This window comes from Geospiza fortis, unplaced genomic scaffold (assembly GCF_000277835.1).
Source record: "Geospiza fortis unplaced genomic scaffold, GeoFor_1.0 scaffold8, whole genome shotgun sequence".
Taxonomy (NCBI): Eukaryota; Metazoa; Chordata; class Aves; order Passeriformes; family Thraupidae; genus Geospiza; species Geospiza fortis.
The window spans coordinates 1,516,632-1,536,009 of NW_005054414.1; the positions used below are offsets into that span (position 1 = coordinate 1,516,632).

Sequence of the window (19,378 nt, forward strand, 5' to 3'; positions counted from 1 at the left end):
GCCAATAAAAAGACAGGGGTACTTCCACAGGGAAATTGGTTTACCTTGAATGTTTAGCTAAGATGAAATGAATCCTCTTCCTACTCCATGATGCAAGGGTTTTCTTTGCATTCTTTACCACTAATACTATTCTACTTCACAGAGATGTTGTCAAACTTAGAAATTTGGTAAAGATATTTTCTGTGTGATGAACATGGGCAGTGATCACATCCATAAGGAATTTATGTACTATTGGATTTAGCTCCTTTAATTAGATGTCTTTGTGAAGTGGGTAATTAAAAAAATTAGTTACAAAGATAAATATTTACTTCAAACTTAAAAAAAATCTGTTTAAAATTTATAGCTGAAACATTTTATGTACTGCTTTTTACTTCATTGTAGCATGACTGAAACTTAGTAAGAATCCTGAGGAGTTTCTCTTGTTTTGAGACTATTGTTGAGAAATGGAGGGGAAAACTGTATTCAATGCCTTATGCCATCAAAAATTAATTGGTCCTCTTCAGATAATATAAAAGAATGATCCCGAAGGTTGTTTTTATTCCTGCATGACTTATCACAGCAAATTTGAATATGGTTACAAGAATGTAATAAAATGAAGAGGAGAGAAAACATTGCAAAGAGAGGAAATAAGGAAAATAAAATAGAGGATGGTCTTCTAAATGAGGGATGGCTAAAACATGGGCAGATCTGTATTTCACTCCTTTCTATGGAGGCTATCCTGGGACTGCTAATGGAGAGAGACCATTGACAAGGGCCTGGAGTGACAGGGCAGGGGGAAATGGATTCCCACTGAGGGTTTAGATGGAATTTTGGGAAGAAATTCTTTGCTGTGAGGGCGCTGAGTTCCTGGCGCAGGTTGCCCAGAGAAGCTGTGGCTGCTCCATCCCTGGCAGTTTCCAAGGCCAGGCTAGATGGGGTTCTGAGCAACCTGGGATAGTGGCAGGTGTCCCTGCCCATGACAGGAGGGTGGAACTGGCTGATCTTTTAGGTCCCTTCCAACCCCAGCCATTCTAGGAGATCTGCATGCCTCCCCTCCTGGCATGACAGCCTGAGTGGTTATTTGGTGAGAAAAGAAGAAGTTTCTCTTGCACATGAGGTTTATTATACCGGGGAGGATTTGTTGCTTAGAGGGTTGCCAAGCTTGGATGAATGGAAAAGTGGGAGTGATGGAAGTGGGAGCAATGTGCCTTTTAGGAAGGTGCAGCCCAGCAGCAATTACGTCAGGAGAGGCTTTGCAGGGACCACCATGGGTGCAAAGGAATAACTTTGTCCTTTGGCCATTCCAGCAGCATCTGTAAATGCAGCAGCCTTCAGTGGGTGAGCATGTATTTCCTCCTTGAAAACCCTGGTTTCTGAGTGAAAGTAGAACTATTCTGGGTTGTTGAAAGATTTCAGACCATCAGGGAACATGTCATTCTTTGGCTGTATGAAGGAGGAGACCACACTGTATTTTTGCTTTAGATATTCCCCTAAGACAGCTGGGGAATAGGGACGCCTCCATCAGTGCCCATACATGCACAGCATCCAAAGGAGAAAGAGGAAAGACAGGAAAGACAGGAGGGCAGCTAAGTTCTGTCTCATTATCCACACCAAAATAATCCACACACTCATCCCACAGGGCAGAGCAGCTCTGCGCCAATGCCCTCAAGAACCTCAGACCAAGGTGCCACAGTTTGACACATAATGCCCAATAAGAAACCAACCCTTAAGGAATTAATTAATTTTCATTTTCCAGTCTGTCAGTCTTGCTGAAGAGATTTTGCTCAGTGTATAGCAAGGTCGCTGTGACAAATTCTGACAAAATCCAAGTTCAAGTGTTTTTTGGTTTCGCAAGCACATGAGCTCAGTGAGAAAGAACAGACTGAGATGACAAGGAGAACAGCCAATCCTGTTATATTTGTCTTTCTTATTACTGACTTGCCATGATAAATATGGAAAATTATATTTGGCTAGAAGGAGGCTGAGAAAGGGAACAGATGGCCACCAAAAGAATACTAGAGCAGCTAATAGTCACTGGCATATTTCCGGGAGAAAAATTTAAATCTGAAGCCAAGTAGAAGCATTATCCATTTTTTCTGCTCAGGGCACTGTGCATGGAACTGCTCCTGCTATGCTCTGACTAGATGAAGGTGGGCTTCCTGAAATGCCTTCCCTGAATGGAATAAACAGCTCCTGTCCTGCACTTAACAGCTCTCGCAGTAATGCTGACAGAAATAGTTGACAAGGTGGGGAAAATGTTTGTGTTCCTACTGTGTTTTCAGTGAGAGAGTGTATTTGCTATGGCTTTTTAATGTATTGCATGATTTAGCACCTGCGTTGTATTTTCTCCATGTGTTCTACAGGCTTCATTCACTTTTGAGAACAGGGGGAGAGATTACCTATGTGAATGAGGGGGTCTTTTTTTCATGTAGTTTTGTATTTAAAAATGTCCAAAATTTTAATGCATTTCTGATTTCTATGGTTAACATGGTAGTGAAAAAATACTCTGATATTTTAAGAATTATGGAAGTGTGTCATGATGCCTGATTTTACAGAATGCTGTAAAGCTAAAACTTTGTGACTGTTGGCTAGGTGGTGGATGAGGACCTTGTTCTGTTTCTTTGGTGGTAACTGGAATGAGCAAGGTGGTCCAGGATTTGAAGGGCTGGAATAGCAGGAGATGATAGTCTGGGATTGCAGCATTGGAGCTGTAGAACAAGGCTGAGTGCCACAGGAGCAGGGAAACCAGGAATGAAATGGCGTGGAATAGTAACAGGTGCTGCAGTTTTTCTTTGGAGTGCATCTGCCAGAATGAACACAGCCACAACAGCTCGGCTGCAGAGCCCATAGGGCAACTCCAGGGTGTTGCTAGAGCAGTTCTGCTGGGTCACTTGGATCAAGACCATCAAATAAAACCACTGTGTGAACTGTCCAATAAATCCACCTGCTCCCCATTCAGCCACCAGCAGGACTGGTGTAGGCACAGATCAGTTTTTCTATGAATAGAAGTTTGTTATTTACCCATTTGGGGGAATTTTATGAAGGTTAGTCACTTACTAGTTTTATTGAATAAATTGCCTAAAGAGCAGTAAAGCCTTAATAAGTAGGTTTTGAGAAAGGGGAACAAAGAGGATCAGAGATTTCCATGGTTAAAAAAAGGCATGGACTGGTTTTGCTTTTACACTGTAAAAGGAGAAATGTCCACCTCAAAATCTTGGTAATCTTTCCTCACTGAATGGAAATGAAATGGATTCCAAATTCTGGCTGCACATCTTGGAGCCCACTCACATTCTTCCTTAGCTCTTGCTTAGTTTTAAATATGTTTTTTAAATTTTTCATGCTCTGTTGTTAGTAAATCTACTTTAAAAAAATGTAGGAATATAGACATAGCTGCCTAGCTTTTTAAAAGAATTGCTAAGAAATAAAATGCCATTTTGGAGTGAAGATTCTGCAGTCTGCACAGGTATGTGAAGTCATTGTTTCTTTGGTTTTCAATGATAGCTTTTTCTCTACAAAATCCTGGCTTTGTATTGACTTGTAGCTAGAAAGGCATGAAGCAGTTAAGAAACTACCTTGAAATGAAATGCAATATTTTCATCAGCTCCAGAAACTGAAAATCATAGCTTGCTGGGAATGAAGTATGGATGAAGTATGAGGAAAAAGTAAAACATACACTAAAATTAATAGTCTTACTAAGAGCTGGGCTGATATAATTAGTAGAGTTTTGAGTGTGTATCCCAGGCTCACCTTCATAACAAACGTGATTGTCCCTTGAAATGCAAGACATGTAGATTGCATGAGAAGATTGTCTGTAGATTGTCTGGAAAAATACTCTGGCACTGAGTTTTCCATGGAATCATCATCTAAAGAAATTCATACAAGGATATTTGGTGCTCTGGGCAAACTGTGTCATGCTCTGGGACACTCCTGTTTAGGATGCAGTAGTCTAGTGACCCTCTTCTCTGGCATTTGCTGTGTTGGCACGGATAATAATTTGGATTTACAGCATGTCATCCCTTATCCCTGTCTGGGTGATCTCCCGTTCCAAAGAGGGGAATTACCATGTCCAGCTTTTAGTACTTATCCCTTTTCTGCTGTTCTCCTGTGCCTCACGGCCACCCTTCATCTCACGACAGAGCTGTTCTCAGTTTGTTCTAGATCTGAGATTTGCCCTTGCGGAAGGGTTTGTTTATTCATTTGTGAACAGGAAGAGCACACACAGAGCACAGTTCTCTCAGGGGCAGTTTCCAGCTGGTCTGCCAAGCTTGAGTGGTGTCTTGCTGGCTGATGGTGAGACAGCTGAACCTGTCAAAAGGCAGCATTCCCTCCATGTGGTCAGGTAGATCTGTACACAGAGATTTTGCTCCATATTTAGTTTGGAAAAGTCTTTTAGAGTCTCTAAGTGCATATGCAAGGGTGGATATGCCACAGGCTCTGGTGTCAGTTGAGAGGAGGCCATCAAGATCATCAGAAGGGTGGAGCAGCTCTGCTGGGAGGAAAGGCTGAGGGAATTGGGGTTGTTCAGCCTGGAGAAGAGAAGGCTCCAGGGTGACCTCATTGTGGCCTTCCAGTGCCTGAAGGGAACCCACAGGAAAGATGGAGAGAGACTCTTGACAAGGGCCTGGAGTGACAGGACAGGGGGCAATGGCTTCACACTGACAGAGGGCAGGTTTAGATAGGATATTTTCCCATGGGAAAGGAGAAAGAAATGGGAGGAAGAAATTGTTCCCTATGAGGGTGGTGAGACCCTGGCACAGGTTGTCCAAGAGAAGCTGTGGATGCCTGGAGCCTGGGGCTCTGAGCAGCCTGGTCTGGTGGAAGGTGTCCCTGCCCATGGCAGGGGTTGGAACTGCTTGGTTTTTAAGGTCCCTTCCAACCCAGACCAGTCTGTCATTCTGATCAGGGCGGGATGTGCCAGAGCCATTGTCAGGGTGTGTTCAGTTTGATCTCCCTGTTTGCAGCAATGCCAATGTACCCTGCATATATCAACGTCACAGTGTGTGTGTGTGGATCAGTTTGCATGCAAGCATCCCTCACCCACTACAGCTTTTATATATAAATATATGTATGTGTACTTATGTTTATCTATGTCTATATCTATGTCTATATATGGATACCTGCAGCGTATTGGCACAGGTGCAGCATCTAATCTGAGTTGTCCCTGCCTCTTCCAGGCTCAAACAGACTCTTTCAGGAGCCCTTTTGAACAGACCCGGTGGGGTTCACTCCAGCCTATAGAGCAGAGCTCCAGTCTGCTTTAGCCAGGGAGTTTTCTTGGTCTAAATTATCCTGAAGATTTCCCTATGGGTTTTTTTTTTTTTGTATTTATTGCTAATACTGTCTGCCCATTGGAGCCAATGGAGTTTTTCTATATTTCAGTAAACATAAACCCTGATTTTATTTTTACAAAATCTATACCACAAGCTGAATCAGTTTAATGCTGCTTTTAGCAATGTATGGGCTCACAATCTACCTCATGAGGCAATTTAAAGTTGTTCTTCCAAGCAGACTCACTACCAGCTTCCAAGTACATATTTAGGGATGGCAGAGGGCCCCTTTGCCCTTGGCTGAGCACAGGGGCACACCAAGCATCTGAGAGGCATAATAACAAAATAAACTGCCTCTGCCCCAGCCCACAAAACAGCTGCTCAATTGAGATAGGCATTGCCATAGTGTAACATGTTTTCAGCAGTTTTTGTGGCCCTCTCTCACACCTTGTGTTGGCACAGGCATTGCCACAAAGGAGGGAAATACCGAAATCAGGCAGGGGTTCCATAATTTGTTTCCTCCAGAATAATTTCTATTAAAGCCTTGCTTTATGTTTGCAGTCTTCCCATGTGGATGCTTTTTCTCAGTCTCAGCTGACTGTTCAAGAGAGGGATCATCTGGGCTCTAGCAGAGTCTTCCATCAGGTATGTGACTCTTGAGCTGACTTCAACAATACCTGAATGCTTGTTTTTTAAGTGATCTCTTATAATAAATGAATATGGGCAGAGGGCAAGTCTTCTATTCCTTGTCCTCTTCCATTTTCTCTGTGGTTGTGTGACTGTCCCAGATGCCTGCAAGTATTTTGGTTTTGCTGTGTTCAGTAGCATTTGAGGCATTTCTTCTACCACAACACTTTTGTTTCTTGAAGCTTTTGGGAAAAGTCCACTGGAATGCCAGTTCTAAGTTTTTAAAGGCTATTCCATTATTTATTGGAATAAAAAATTTACTCATTACAGTTGATTGGCTTGAGAGCATTGCTCCTTTGCTTTTTAAGAAAATATCAAACCTCACCTTTGTTGTCAAAAGCTTGCCAAATATGTTTCTATGCTTCTCTGAGGAGAAAAATTTCACAGGTTTATGTGGGCTGTAACTTTAGCTCTCTAAACTTTATTCTGCATTTCACAGTGCATAGTTGATCTATTTCAGATCTGTTTCAAATAATTGTTTTATTATTTACCAAAGAAATAGTCTACCTGAGTTTTCTTTGCTGCTAAGAGTTTGACTTCTCTGACTTGAGATATTCAAGACATTGGTAAGACATACAAGACATTCATAAAACTGTGCCCTTTAATGACTGGCTGCAATTAAAAAATTATATAGAAGTGTTTTGCAAATAATAAATGGAAGAAGTCAGGAAGGACTAGTAATCCTGGATTATTTAAATGACCATTAGCATTTATTTTTAAGCAAAGTTTGCTGAGAGCTTGTCTTTTCCTTACCAGTAAGGAGTGCAACAAAGGGGCCCAGTCAAACTGAGCTCCATAGGAAATGAGGGGGAAGGAAATATGGAGAAACCAGTGCAGGGAAGACTTCCCACTGTGTGCACCCCTGGTGTTTGGCAGTAGTCCAGTCCCAGTTTCTCTTCTGCCACTGGGAATAGTTAATGATATTTTCTGCCGTTGACACTTCATGCCTACTTATTACCCTGTGTGGGCTTTATTTTCCCCACTCGGAGGAGTCCTGCTGCCTGGAATGGCTGCTGGCTTCCAAACCCAGCCACCCTTTGCAGCTGAAGCAGTCACTGCTCTGATGCTGGATGGAAGTGTTCTTGTGAGGAGTCTTATTCCCTAAATTGTGCTGGATTGCCTGGACAACCTCGTGCTGCCTGTTAGTACAGTTGGAGCTGCCTCAGCATCTGCTCATTTCCCCTTTGCCTTTAGGTGTCAGAAGTGAACCACACACATTTTCCAAGGAGTTACATCCCTCTGGTGTTCATAGGTGTGGCACAGAACTGCTTGCTAGGTTGTTATGTGACATTTCCTTGTGCTTTCTATTTAGAGAGTCAGTCGTGGTGTCCTTTCCCTCCCACACCTGGAAGGTCAAGTGAAGCATGGTCTGGCTGCAGATGCTGCAAACCCTCCCCCATTTGAGAGCGGCCTGCCTCAAATAGCAAATAAGAGCTTGCAGAGTGTCCTCCCCTCTTTTCAGGTGAGTTATAAAGCTCCTGGACATCTCTTTTGCCTGGTGAAACAGCCTCTCTCTAAGTACCACTAACAGAGTGTTAGTGGCAAAGTGTCACAGGTGTGTAAGTGTGGGGGAAGAGAGAATAAGGGTCAGAATTAGAGACAAGTATGGAAAAATGCTTCATTTTGAAAAGAACTCGTTTTTACTTGCACACATCCTTAACTCAAACCACACAAGCATCAAGATGCTTTTATTGAAGTGGTATTTCTTGCAAGGATATGGTGGTCCAAGCTTTCCCACTTATTAGTCCATATCCCATCCCCTGGGTTCTCCTTGTCTTGGCAACCATGTGCTGGTTTTTGAATATGGCTTTGGTAGCCTTCTGACACGGACAGATACTGAGCTGGTTTTTGTCTCCATCCAGCCCCACTTCTATGAGGACTTCCTCAAAGGATGAGAAATAAATAAAGGAATCATTTAGCTTGGAAGAGACTTCTGAAGGACATTTGGCCCAGCCTGTCACTACAAGCAGAGCAGACTTTGAGCAGGCTGCTCACATTATGATCTATTTATCCAGTTCATTTCCCACTCACTGGGCTCCAGTGTCACAGGCCCTGCTCAAGGCAAAGTCCATGATGCTCACTGTTTTTCTTCCACTGGCCAAGCCAATCGCTCCATCAGGGAAGACAACAAAGTAATTCAGACACCATTTGCTGGCATATCCATACTGATTATTCCAAATCACTTCCTGTCTTTCACTTGGTTTGGCATGGTTTCCGAGCGGGATTGTTCCACAGCCCTCCAAGGCTGACCAGCATTGGTATAGATAGCATTTCTAGAGTCCAGATACTGAATGAATCTGGAAGATGAACTTCCTTCTCTCATTTATAGAGATTTATCTTTCCATGGTCCAACAGCCTTTAGTGCTTTTGGCAGAATTTGCAGTTTGAATAAGCAGGGTGTTCTAGTGCCCGAGCTTGCTTGTTCTATCTCAGCACAAAATTGACATAGAGATTACTCAACTAATCCAAAATAAATATATTGCAGCCTTGTCTCTGTGAATATAGCATTTTTAATTTTTAAATTTTTTTTCTGCTTGGCAGGAAAATGGAACTCAAGGCAATTTTCCTCAATTTAACCTTCCAGACAGTCTTCCTGAGAGTGATACCAGAGCCCATACAAAACCATCCGAACTGGAGAGCACCAGCATTGGGGTCAAACTGCCTATGACAGCTTCAGGTAGAATATCCCTGGATAAACTGAAAGGACTGGAGTGACAGGCTGCCAGCACAGATAAGGAGTGTGTACAGTCAGGACACTCAGGGACCAGAGGTGCCATGTTCAATGGCTGCTGAAATATTTAACAATTTAGAGCACAGCAATATGGATGGGACTAAGTGATTTCTAATTATCCAGCTTGGGGAAGTACCCAGTAGGGGAATGATTTGACTAACACAAATACAGAAGAGAAACATGAAGTATCAAAAGGAATGTGTATTTATCTAATACTTAGGTGGGGTAGGTGAGAGCAATATTCTGTTACAGGGATAAAACCCTTTCCCACTTCCTTGTGGCTGTGTCCCATTTTATTGATGTGGGCTAAATTGCATTTTGGGAGTTCTCGGATCTAGAAAGTTTCTGACAGAGTTAATCTATTTCTAGAAGGAGTCTAGGAGAAAAAAGTAGTGGCCTTTTGCTTTGAAATGATTTAGCATCCCTGCATTGCTGGATGAAGATCTGCCACTGTTTAACAAAACACCCACACATGCATGCAACACACAGATTTATAATGCTCCTGTCTGAATATATATCCACATTTAAATGATGGGAGTGGAGGTGTTAGGGCAGCTGAAATTTTATGCAGGAAGAATCAGAACTAGGAGAAAAGCAGATTTGGACTCCATCTAATTCCTAACCTCAAGCATCTGACTGATGATTTTTGTCAGAAAAACAAGTACTTGAAAGCTTTGGTTAACTAGACATTACTGACATTTTACAAATATAGCAATCAAACCAATAAAAATGTAACTTTTCGTGTAAGTTATGGAGCCTGAGGGAGCAGATAGACAACAGATGGGATTTTCATAAAATCTATATACGTAACTTCCCTCACAATTAAATAATTTTTACCTAAACTCTATTAAAAGTCTTGCTGACAGATAATGAATGCTTTATTGAACTTAATACTGCAAGCCAGAGAAAATAAAAAAATAAATAGAAATTTGTATGAAATTGTAGAAAAAAGAGAAATCTTAATTGGAAGGGAGCTCTAACAGCTTTTCTCAGCATCCTGCTCAAAGTGGTGGGCTCTACTGTGAAATGTTCCATTGTACAAGCACTTTGCCATCAGGTTTCTGACATTTTATTGATTTTTGGTTTTACGTTCTTGTTTTCTGATTTAGAAGCCTTGAAAAATTTTAGAAACCAGTTAACAGTCTATGAGCAAAAAGAAATTTTCAATTATACAGAGCTCTGGTTTCTTGGCCTGGAAGCTAAAAAGATTGAAGGTTTGCCTGAAACCCAGAATAATAATTGTTATGATGATGAGCATGGTTCCTACTTAAAGGTAAGTGGAAAAATTATGGTATTTGTTTTGAGCTCAGTAAGTTTGTAGTGATTTTATGCCAACTCTTAAGTGTTGTCTGTGAGATAAATGTTTCTAGAAGATAAATATTCACATAGTGAAACATGCCTTTTAAAGCTGAGGGGAGAATTCACTTTGCATGTCATGCAGGGTTGATGCAAGGTAGCTGGGCTGTGGAAGCATCACTTGGGATTTTCCTTGTTACCCTTATTTGATGTAGCCTTCACCTGCAGCTAGCCCACCATCTGTCATGGAGAGCAGACACAAACACACAGGAACTACTGGGAAGCCTGGTCTTTGTTGTACTCCTTGAATCTGAACCCTTTGTGTTGTTTTGAAGGTTTTACATGACCACATTGCCTACCGCTACGAAGTCTTGGAGGTCATTGGGAAAGGGTCGTTTGGGCAGGTGGCCAAATGCCTGGATCACAAAACCAATGAGTTAGTGGCATTGAAAATAATAAGGAATAAGAAAAGGTGAGATACCTGCTGACTTTAAACCAGTAAAATCATCCCTCTTATATACAGGCAAACTGTGACAACATGAACAAATAAAAATAAAACCTCCTGTACATTCATTAAATACAGTGAGGGCAGAGTGAGGAAAGAGGATGTCAGGAACTGGCCTGGACCTGGAGGATAGACAGCCTAGGAAAGCAAGCACAGTTTCTCCAGGCTCACAAGGTCTCTCTATCTGTTGCACAGTGAATACACAACCCAGGTAACCAGCTGTGCAGGACTGAGAGCAGGGAGCATCCCCACAAAGTTCCAAAACCACAGGAGTATGCTGGAAGACACCCATCATTTGCTTGAACATGAAAAATTCTACACTGTGGTCCTAAGCAACCTGTTCCTGTTAAGTGGCTGGTTACAAATCTGTGAGCTTGAAGCACAGTCAGTGAAACAGATGTTCAGCTGTTCTGTTTTCCCCCTCACTGAACACTAAGTGTAAAGATGCTTTTCAAAATCTCCTGTCTGACTGTGGTAGGTGTGAAACATGTTCAAGGAAAGTGAAGCATTCCTATAGACTTGAGAGCACCAGGATTTTAGTCTGGATGCTCGCTGGAAACCTTTTCATTTGAAGGTTTTTCAGACAAGTCAAATTAGGTACCCTGAAATGTTGTGTAAAGCCAGTATATTTAAACTAGGAATCAACAGTAAGAAATCAAAATTACAGTGGTCAACAGGCTTGAATGAAACATTTTAATAATTGTCCCGCCTGCTGAGCTCATGGTGTTTGTAGCATTTGCAAAAATACAAATGCTACCCTGAGTTGATGTCACCATTCCCATGTCATGTGATATTTCAGATTTCACAGCCAGGCTTTGGTAGAAGTGAAGATCCTTGATGCTCTGCTGAAGAAAGACAAAGATGATACTCACAATATCATCCACATGAAGGAGTACTTCTACTTTCGCAATCACTTCTGTATCTCCTTTGAACTGCTAGGGTAAAGTACATTTTCCTTTACATACACCTTGAGGAGAATTGTAGCTCTTGTGCCTTACAAGATTTAATTTTTATGTCTTCTTCAGAAGAATTTGCAGCTAGAAAGCAACACTGTCTAAATACAGACTGCATAACTGAGCCTTTGATCACCCAAGGTGAACTGAAAAAGGCCACGTTCAGACTTCACACGGGCAATGACATGATCCATCTCTTATTTTCTGTGCTGGGTATTGAAGGCTTCTTCCCCGAAAGACCTGTGAGGAAAAGAGTAAATTCAGGACTGGTAAACTTCAGGGTATATAAATATGAATAATATCAAATAATTTAAAAATAAAACTGCATCTTACTTTTTATGAATCTTTGCTGCAGGGCATCTTAGGAGGAGTTCTGGAGGAATTTTGGAGAGGTCAGATCATTTTATTCATCAGCCTTCTTGTAATCAGGGAATTGAACCGGAATTATCCAGGCTACCCACAATTCTCCAGCCCCTAGAGTAAAGCCCCCATTGGTGCATGTGCTGCAGTCCCTGCTGAAGATTCAGCATGATATGGACAGCTTGATCCCAAAGAAACCTAAATCCCTTGTGTTGCTGCATGTGAGTCTGTCACTTACAGGCACACGGGGTAAAAGGTGACTCCTCTCCAGGGAAGACATAGACCACTCTTTTCTGAAAGCTGCTATGGAAACACACAGGGAAATGGGAGAGCCACTATCTTTAGCTCTCCACAGAGGAGTTGAAGACTGGTTGTCATAGAAAAATGTTTGTCTGGTAAAATTTTCATTGCCTTTAAAATACCATGAAAAGCCTGTGATTTGTGATTTTTTCCATTAAGTCTGGGCAACTTTAATTCCAAAGGAATGGGCCGTGCCTGCCACCAGTGGACACTCCAGTGAGGAAGGCTGAAAGCTCCAGTTGGTCATGTCCTTGCAGACATGTGCTAGTGCTGAGGACACCTCTCACAGGGAAGAATTTATTCCTAATATCCAATCTAAACGTACTCCTTTTTCAGTTTGAAATCATTACCCCTTGTCCTGTCACTATCACTATCAAAAGTCTCTCTCCCTCCTTTTCATAAGCCCCTAAGGCACTGTAAAGCTGCAATGAGATCTTCCAGAACCTTCTCTTCTCCAGGCTACTGGGCAGGGCCACTGGAAGTTGCTAAGATGTGATGGTCACAGGGATATACAGAGGGCTATAAAAACCTACTGAGACCTGAATTGATGGGGGAGTTATCTAAAAATATTTACTGCTGGTTAAAAACCTTTAGACAGAAATTATTTACTCAAGATGCCAAAGCAAAGAGAAATGACAGCAAAAGGAGACAGAAGAAAATTATTTTGGTTCCTGAATGATTATTGTTCTTGGTAAAAATCAGCACAGCTGCTTAAAAACAGAGAGTTTAGCAAGAAAGCTCACTGATTTTACATCTGCTTTAGATCTGGGAGGTGTTTGTGCGTAACAAATGCAGAGCAGCATTTGCAGGAAGGAAAATAGCTGTCATTTTCCTGTGCGTGAGTCCTCCATGTGGGAAGACAAGCTCTTAATGCACTGGAAACTAATCATGCCTTTAAAAATAAATTCTCCAATCTCTTATCTGCTCTCTGTCTGCTGGTTCTTCCTCCCCCACAGAATAAATTTGTATGAGCTGATCAAAAAGAACAATTTCCAAGGCTTTAGCCTGTCGTTGATTCGCCACTTCACTCGGTGTGTGCTGAGGTGCTTGCAAGTGCTCTACCAGGAAAAAATCATTCACTGTGATCTGAAGCCTGTAAGTACAATCATTTCATCACCTAGTATTCTGTACAGAGTAAATGAGCTTATCCTATTCTTTATTGATTGAGACGAACTGTCAGGAGAAAATCTAAAAACCCAGTATGATGTTTGTACAGAAGCTGTAATTTACTTCAGATTATGTTCATGCTACAGTCCACTGATTATTATCATTGATTCAGTTCATTCACCAAAGCATTAAATGAGATTATTTGGTTGCCAAAACATATGCAAATATGAATCAAATTCAGGTAATGACTTCTTTGCTTAGAGAAAAAGAAAAGTACTTGTAAAATTTGGTATTTCAAGATGAGGGACATTGTAATGAGAGGAGTATTCACAAGTCAGCCTGTTTCAGGTTATCTTCTTAAGTCTATTTAATTTCTTAGGCATAACTATTAAGTACTAAATTAAGTAGCCTAGTAAATGGCAAAGGAATTCTGTGGAACAGTATTTAGGGTGTTCACCTGTTTTTGGAGGAACATCTGTCCTCCAATTCCCTCTGCTGTATCTACTAAGCATTCATGCTAGGTAAAACATTTCCATTCTCCTTAAGCCCCAAATTTAATATTTTGCAATTTTCTGAGATTTCTGAAGGATTTAATTATATTTTCACTTCAGATGAAAGTTTCTCTTGATTTCCTTTTCAAAAGGGCAAATTAACCAATAAAGAAATAAATAAGTTCTCAGGTAAAAATGCTAAGAATAAAATTCTGTTCTCACTTTGTTAAATGTATCTTGATTTAGAATTCTGTGAAGTCACATACTGTCTATACCAATTGTCTTGCCAGTATCTTTGCCAGACCAATTTGCAGTGAGAAGAGAGGCTTGCAAGATAACCCATATATATGAACCAAAAACAATTAGCCCAATGGAAAATCTGTTTCCAGGCAGCCGCTGACAAGGCATGACGTTGGCAGCATCAATTAGTGTAGTCTGCATTTAAATAGAGCAACATGTTAGTGAAAATGTACTGAGTTAACTAAAAGACAATTTTGTTCTCATTCAACAATTGTACAGTTTCATGAATTTATGTTGTCTGAAACTCACATCTGTTATCCCATCTGCCTCCTATGATATTTCTCAGCATTAGGTAGAATATGGAGTTTCTCTGGCCTTTATGCTAGGTAATCACTGCCTCCAAAGCCTGGTTTTTCAGTAAAGCCTGGTTTTCCAGCTTTAACCAGTTCCCTTGCATTGTGAGGAATTCAGTATAAGAGACAGAGTCCTACCATGAGCAGGAAGGGATATAGAGCTGCAGAGAGGGGATGCTGCTTCCCTTACCAGAGCCAAGAGCACCTGGATTGTGGAAGTCAGTCCTTGCCTTGACTTTCACCAGTAGCAGCTTCTCCTTCCTGGCACATGAAGTATTTCCTTATTAGCTAAAAATTACCCAGGAAACCACTTCATAAGTATTTGGCATCCACCTGGGAAGTGTTCAGTCCTTCAAAGCCCTGTCATATAATCACTGTAAAACTGGTTGATAAAGGTAACCATCTGTCTGCTGAGGAGTGGAGAAGGAAATCCTTCATTTAGACGGACTTTTAATGAGGATAAAACTCAGCTCTGCAGAAGAGAGCTGAAGGCTGTGTTTGCTCATCAGTGCACATATCCCTGAGCTGGCTGTTTAAGGATCACTTCTCCAGCTGATATTGCAGGAACCCAGTGCTGTACCCTCCTGCACCCAGCTAAGAATCTGCAGGACCCTGCCTTATCCATTTATCCCTCCCTTGAGACTTGTGCATCACACAGGTGGGGAGGGGTGAGCTGACACAGAATCTGGGGCAAGCAGTGCAGGGAAGAACTGTGGAGTGTGGCTCCTTCATGGGCCAGGGGCTTTCTGTGTTTACAAAAGGGTGGTTCTGGTTAATTCAGCACAGCACAAAGCCAGGTGCAATTTGGCTTTTACTAGATAAGCAAACCTGAGTTTTGGGGAGCTCAATTTGGCTTTTACTAGATAAGCAAACCTGAGTTTTGGGGAGCTCCCTGATGCCCTTTCTGGCTCATCTGCAGCCTGGGTACCTTTCCAAATCTCCCCTCTGCTTTGCACAATTGCACATTATTGCCTGCCTCCTCATGTTAGCAAATGCATTGTAAAGGAGGTTGGATATTGAAGCTCTCATTATGAAGAGAAGTGTAAATGTGATTTGCATTCTGATTTTAAGTGTGCACTAACTTAATATGGTGCTAAACCCCTCTTTCCCTGTGATTTTTTTTCTTTTTAGGAGAACATACTATTATACCACAATGGGCAAGGTTCAGTCAAAGTTATTGATTTTGGATCAAGCTGCTATGAAGACCAAAGAGGTTTGCAGAAAAGTCAAGTTGATGTAATTTTCTTAATAAGCTTTCTTAATTTTAAATAATGTGGAAAAACTATTTCTTGGATTGGGCTAGTATATTGACCTATGCCCCTAATTAGAACCTGGTGAACTGTTCAGCCACTGGTGGTGGAGCAAATACTGGTAGAGACAAGTAAGATATTACCATTCTTTTGCTTTGTCCCAAGCCTGATCAGCTCCTTTACTCCTGTTGAAATCAGAATTGCACTTTCAAGAGTGGTTAGCTGGAACAAACTTAAGAGGATAATCCAAATATTTCACTTATCAAGAAGTTTGTCAGGTCCAGAGAGCCGTTCTCTGTGAGATGGTTAAATTATAATTGGTACTTTTTGTATGAATACCACAGGGAGGGAAATGGGAACTGTGGTTTTAATTTAAGAACTGTTGATTTTTGCAAATGGAACACCTTCAAATAGGAAAATGAGCATGGATAAACTGAATCACAGCATTAGGAGAACAATTTCCTTCAGTGAAACTTGTTGAAAAACAATTTCTAAATAGAACGGGGGAAAGTGTATCACCCATTTCTTTTAGGATGAGATTAGAAAATGTTTCCAGAGCCTATGTGAGCAATCTGTGGATAGACAGATTTATGATTCCTGAACATATGCCTCTTTTCTGTGAAATCTGAAAATTGACATTTCAGTCCCAACTGTGATTTTTGCTTTTTGTCTAATTTTTGATGCAGTGTACACCTATGTTCAGAGCCGCTTTTATCGCTCCCCTGAGGTGATTCTTGGTCATCCTTATGCTATGGCTGTTGATATGTGGAGCTTAGGCTGTATCATAGCAGAGCTTTACACAGGCTACCCACTCTTCCCAGGGGAAAATGAAGCTGACCAGCTTGCCTGCATCATGGAGGTAACTTTTGGGATTGGTTTGCACACCCATTTGATAAACTGCACTACCAGAAACAAAGAGAAACCTCAAGCAATAATGAAATATGATTGGCTACAGCCTGGCCTTCCAGAGGGAGGTTTATTGCAGCCAAATGGCTCTTTGAGCCAGAAGGGCCCCTCTGAGCCTCTTTTCCTCCAGGCTGAGCCCCTTTCCCACCTACCTCAGCTTCCCCTCATCAGACTTGTGCTCCAGCCCCTTCCCCAGTTCTGTTCCCTTCTCTGAACACGCTCCAGCCCCTCAATGTCCTTCCTGAAGTGACAGGTCCAGAACTGAACACAGATTTGAGGTGTGGCCTCACCAGTGCCATGGAGAGAGGGACAATCACTGCCCTGATTCTGCTGGCCAAGCTATTTTTGATGCAAAGATGTGTACAGGCAGCACTAAGGAATCCCTTAATTCCTTCCACAATAAGAGGAAGTATTTTGCAGATATTTCACAGTAAATTGCAACATTCAACTTCTTTTCATAAGGAGGGCAAAATGCCACACCTCACCTGATGGTTGTTGTGTATCTTTATGAAATGAGGAGTAACTCTATGAATTCATTTTCTATGAAGGTATTGGGTCTTCCACCAGCTGATTTTATCCAGGCTGCGTCAAGGAGGAGAACATTCTTTGGTAATTTCTTCACTTATTTGTCCTTTCTGGATCCCTCCCTGGTAGTTAATCACTAATTAATAGCACTGGTAGAGAGTAGGGTCACAGATCTTTAGCTAATTCCTAGCTGATAAAAATACTGCCAGGAAGAGGTATGGAAAAAAGCAAAAGGATAAAATGAGGCCTAGAAACAAACCTGGAGCTCTGCTCTTCATGTCTTATGGGCCTCTAATTGCCAAAGTGATAGAGAAGTTGCTCATTAAAAATATTGTTGCTCAAAGGAATGCAGTGGGCTCTGGGAACTAATTTACATTTTTAATTTCTCTGTATATAAATCGGATTTGGAAATTGCTGAAAGCAAACAAACCAAACAAAGTGTAGGATGTGATCTTTAGGATGTAATCAATCCTGTTTGCCACAATTCTGGTAGATTATCAATCCAACAGGGCAAAACTGGAGTTAGTGGGATGGACATGGATACTGTTTATGCAACTTTTTAAAGTATTTAGTGAAGGTTTTTAATGTAATTTTTTGAGGATGCCTTTTTTTTTAAGATTCCAAAGGTTTTCCTAAATCCGTAACTAACAGCAAGGGCAAAAAGAGATGCCCAGACTCCAAGGATCTAAGCACAGTGCTGAATACCCATGATGCTGGTTTCTTGGACTTCTTGAAAGGATGCTTAATGTGAGTTCATACTGTATGCAACAAGCTACTTTTGACTTTGCTTTCATTCTTTTATGCCTTTAAAATCCTGGTATTTGTTGTGTTTGCTTGTTTTATTTTTTGGTGGGGTGTTTTGGGTTTGTTTTGTTTTGTTTTCCACGTGGCATCATTTGTATAACTATTATTATTGACACTTTACTATGCCTTCTTAAGCAGTGACTTCAAATTTCTTTCTAGCTGTTCAGTCGCACTTTCCTAAAGAAATTCTAAAGAAACTGCTAACTTGTGATAACATGGGGAGGGAAGAAAAAATCATCCCACCATGTTTCCCAAGAGGGTTGCTTTCAGTGTTCTCTGTTTGCCAAGTCTGTGTGAATCATTGATTCATTTTGGTTTGCTGGTTGAATAAGAATTTTCAGAAAATAATTTCAGTGGAGCAAAAAACCAAACCTTAAACAAGAATGTTGGGTCCCTACCCTAATAGAAGCAGGAACTGCATATTAAAAATGGTTTGATGCTGCAGAGGGTTTGATCAGCACAGTGCTGATGTAAATAGGTTTTGAAGGCTGGAGAAGATCACATAAGATTTTTCCATGGTTTTGGGATAAAAAGAAAATTATCTTGTTTCAAAAAAATGTCCTCATGACCTGACTTTCAACAGACAGGGCTGAATCTCTTGCCTCTTACTAATTTTCAGATAGAAATTGTTGAATAATGATTTGTGTCCCGTGGATTTAAGGTGGGAGCCCTCCCTGCGCATGACTCCCGATGAAGCGATGAAACACGCGTGGATCCAGGAGCCCAAAATCTTCTGGAAACCACAGGCCCCGAGGAAGATGAGTGATGGCTCCTTCTCTGCACTGGAAAACAGAAGAGAGACTATTCGTAAGCATGTTCCACCTCAGGACTAAGGGCATTTATACCACCAGTGTTTGGTGTGTCTTTGTGTTCAGTGTCATCTGCCTGGAGTAAGGGGAGGTGGAAGTGTGGAGATAATGGATGGCCCCTGAAATGGGGTGGGTACAGGCACCATTCCTCACTTGTGTAGAACTGCATGCCTTATGTTTTAGTTCAGCTGCCTGCAAGAAGACTGGAAGTGCTGCAGATTCACACGGAAAGCCCTTTTCTCTGCTGAGAGCAAAACAGTATCTGACACCACACCACAGTGCATGTCACTTTCAGAGCAAAAGAATGCAGCAGTGGGGGTTGTAAGATCCCTGTGAAAACTTTCACCTCATTTGCTGGGAGTTTGTGTCAATCCTGTGTTTTACCTTCTGTTAAGAGTCTGCAGTCTTAACCCTCTCATTTTAATGATTTATTGTTGCAGAGAATCTCTGGAAAAATGCAGCTGACAAAGTGAGAAGTGAACTGGCTGACAGACTGACTCCTTTCACAGGCACAGCAGAAAGTGATGTGCAGAACACAAGGAAGCATGCTATTCCAGAGAAATACTTGGAAAACCACATGGAAAAGCCTATTAAATACGATCAAGCAGAAGACAGTGGTGAAAGAGCTCTTCCAAAAACTTCTCTTTTTTTCCCACCAATTAAGTAACACAGAGCACAAGCTGAGATTGGCTCAGTTACATACCTAGTGTATTTGTAGGTATTATTTGTACTCAGGAATATAAGCTATATCTGTCTGTTCATGGGCTGTGCACATTGTAAGTATATTTAATGTTCTTTTTACCCTAAAATCATCT

The 19,378-nt window shown here is 41.4% G+C and overlaps 1 protein-coding gene across 1 annotated transcript; it reads left to right on the forward strand.

The window, feature by feature from the left end:
- Positions 1-2,064: 2,064 nt before the first annotated feature.
- On the forward strand, positions 2,065-19,378 carry DYRK4 (dual specificity tyrosine phosphorylation regulated kinase 4). The gene is made up of 14 exons (XM_005426409.2): positions 2,065-2,225; positions 5,808-5,891; positions 7,246-7,395; positions 8,475-8,610; positions 9,774-9,937; positions 10,296-10,432; positions 11,265-11,405; positions 13,035-13,173; positions 15,401-15,482; positions 16,206-16,378; positions 16,974-17,034; positions 17,568-17,697; positions 18,416-18,561; positions 19,004-19,378. Exons 1-14 carry the CDS (start codon positions 2,202-2,204, stop codon positions 19,228-19,230), a joined length of 1,794 nt encoding a protein of 597 aa, XP_005426466.1. The 5' UTR covers positions 2,065-2,201; the 3' UTR covers positions 19,231-19,378.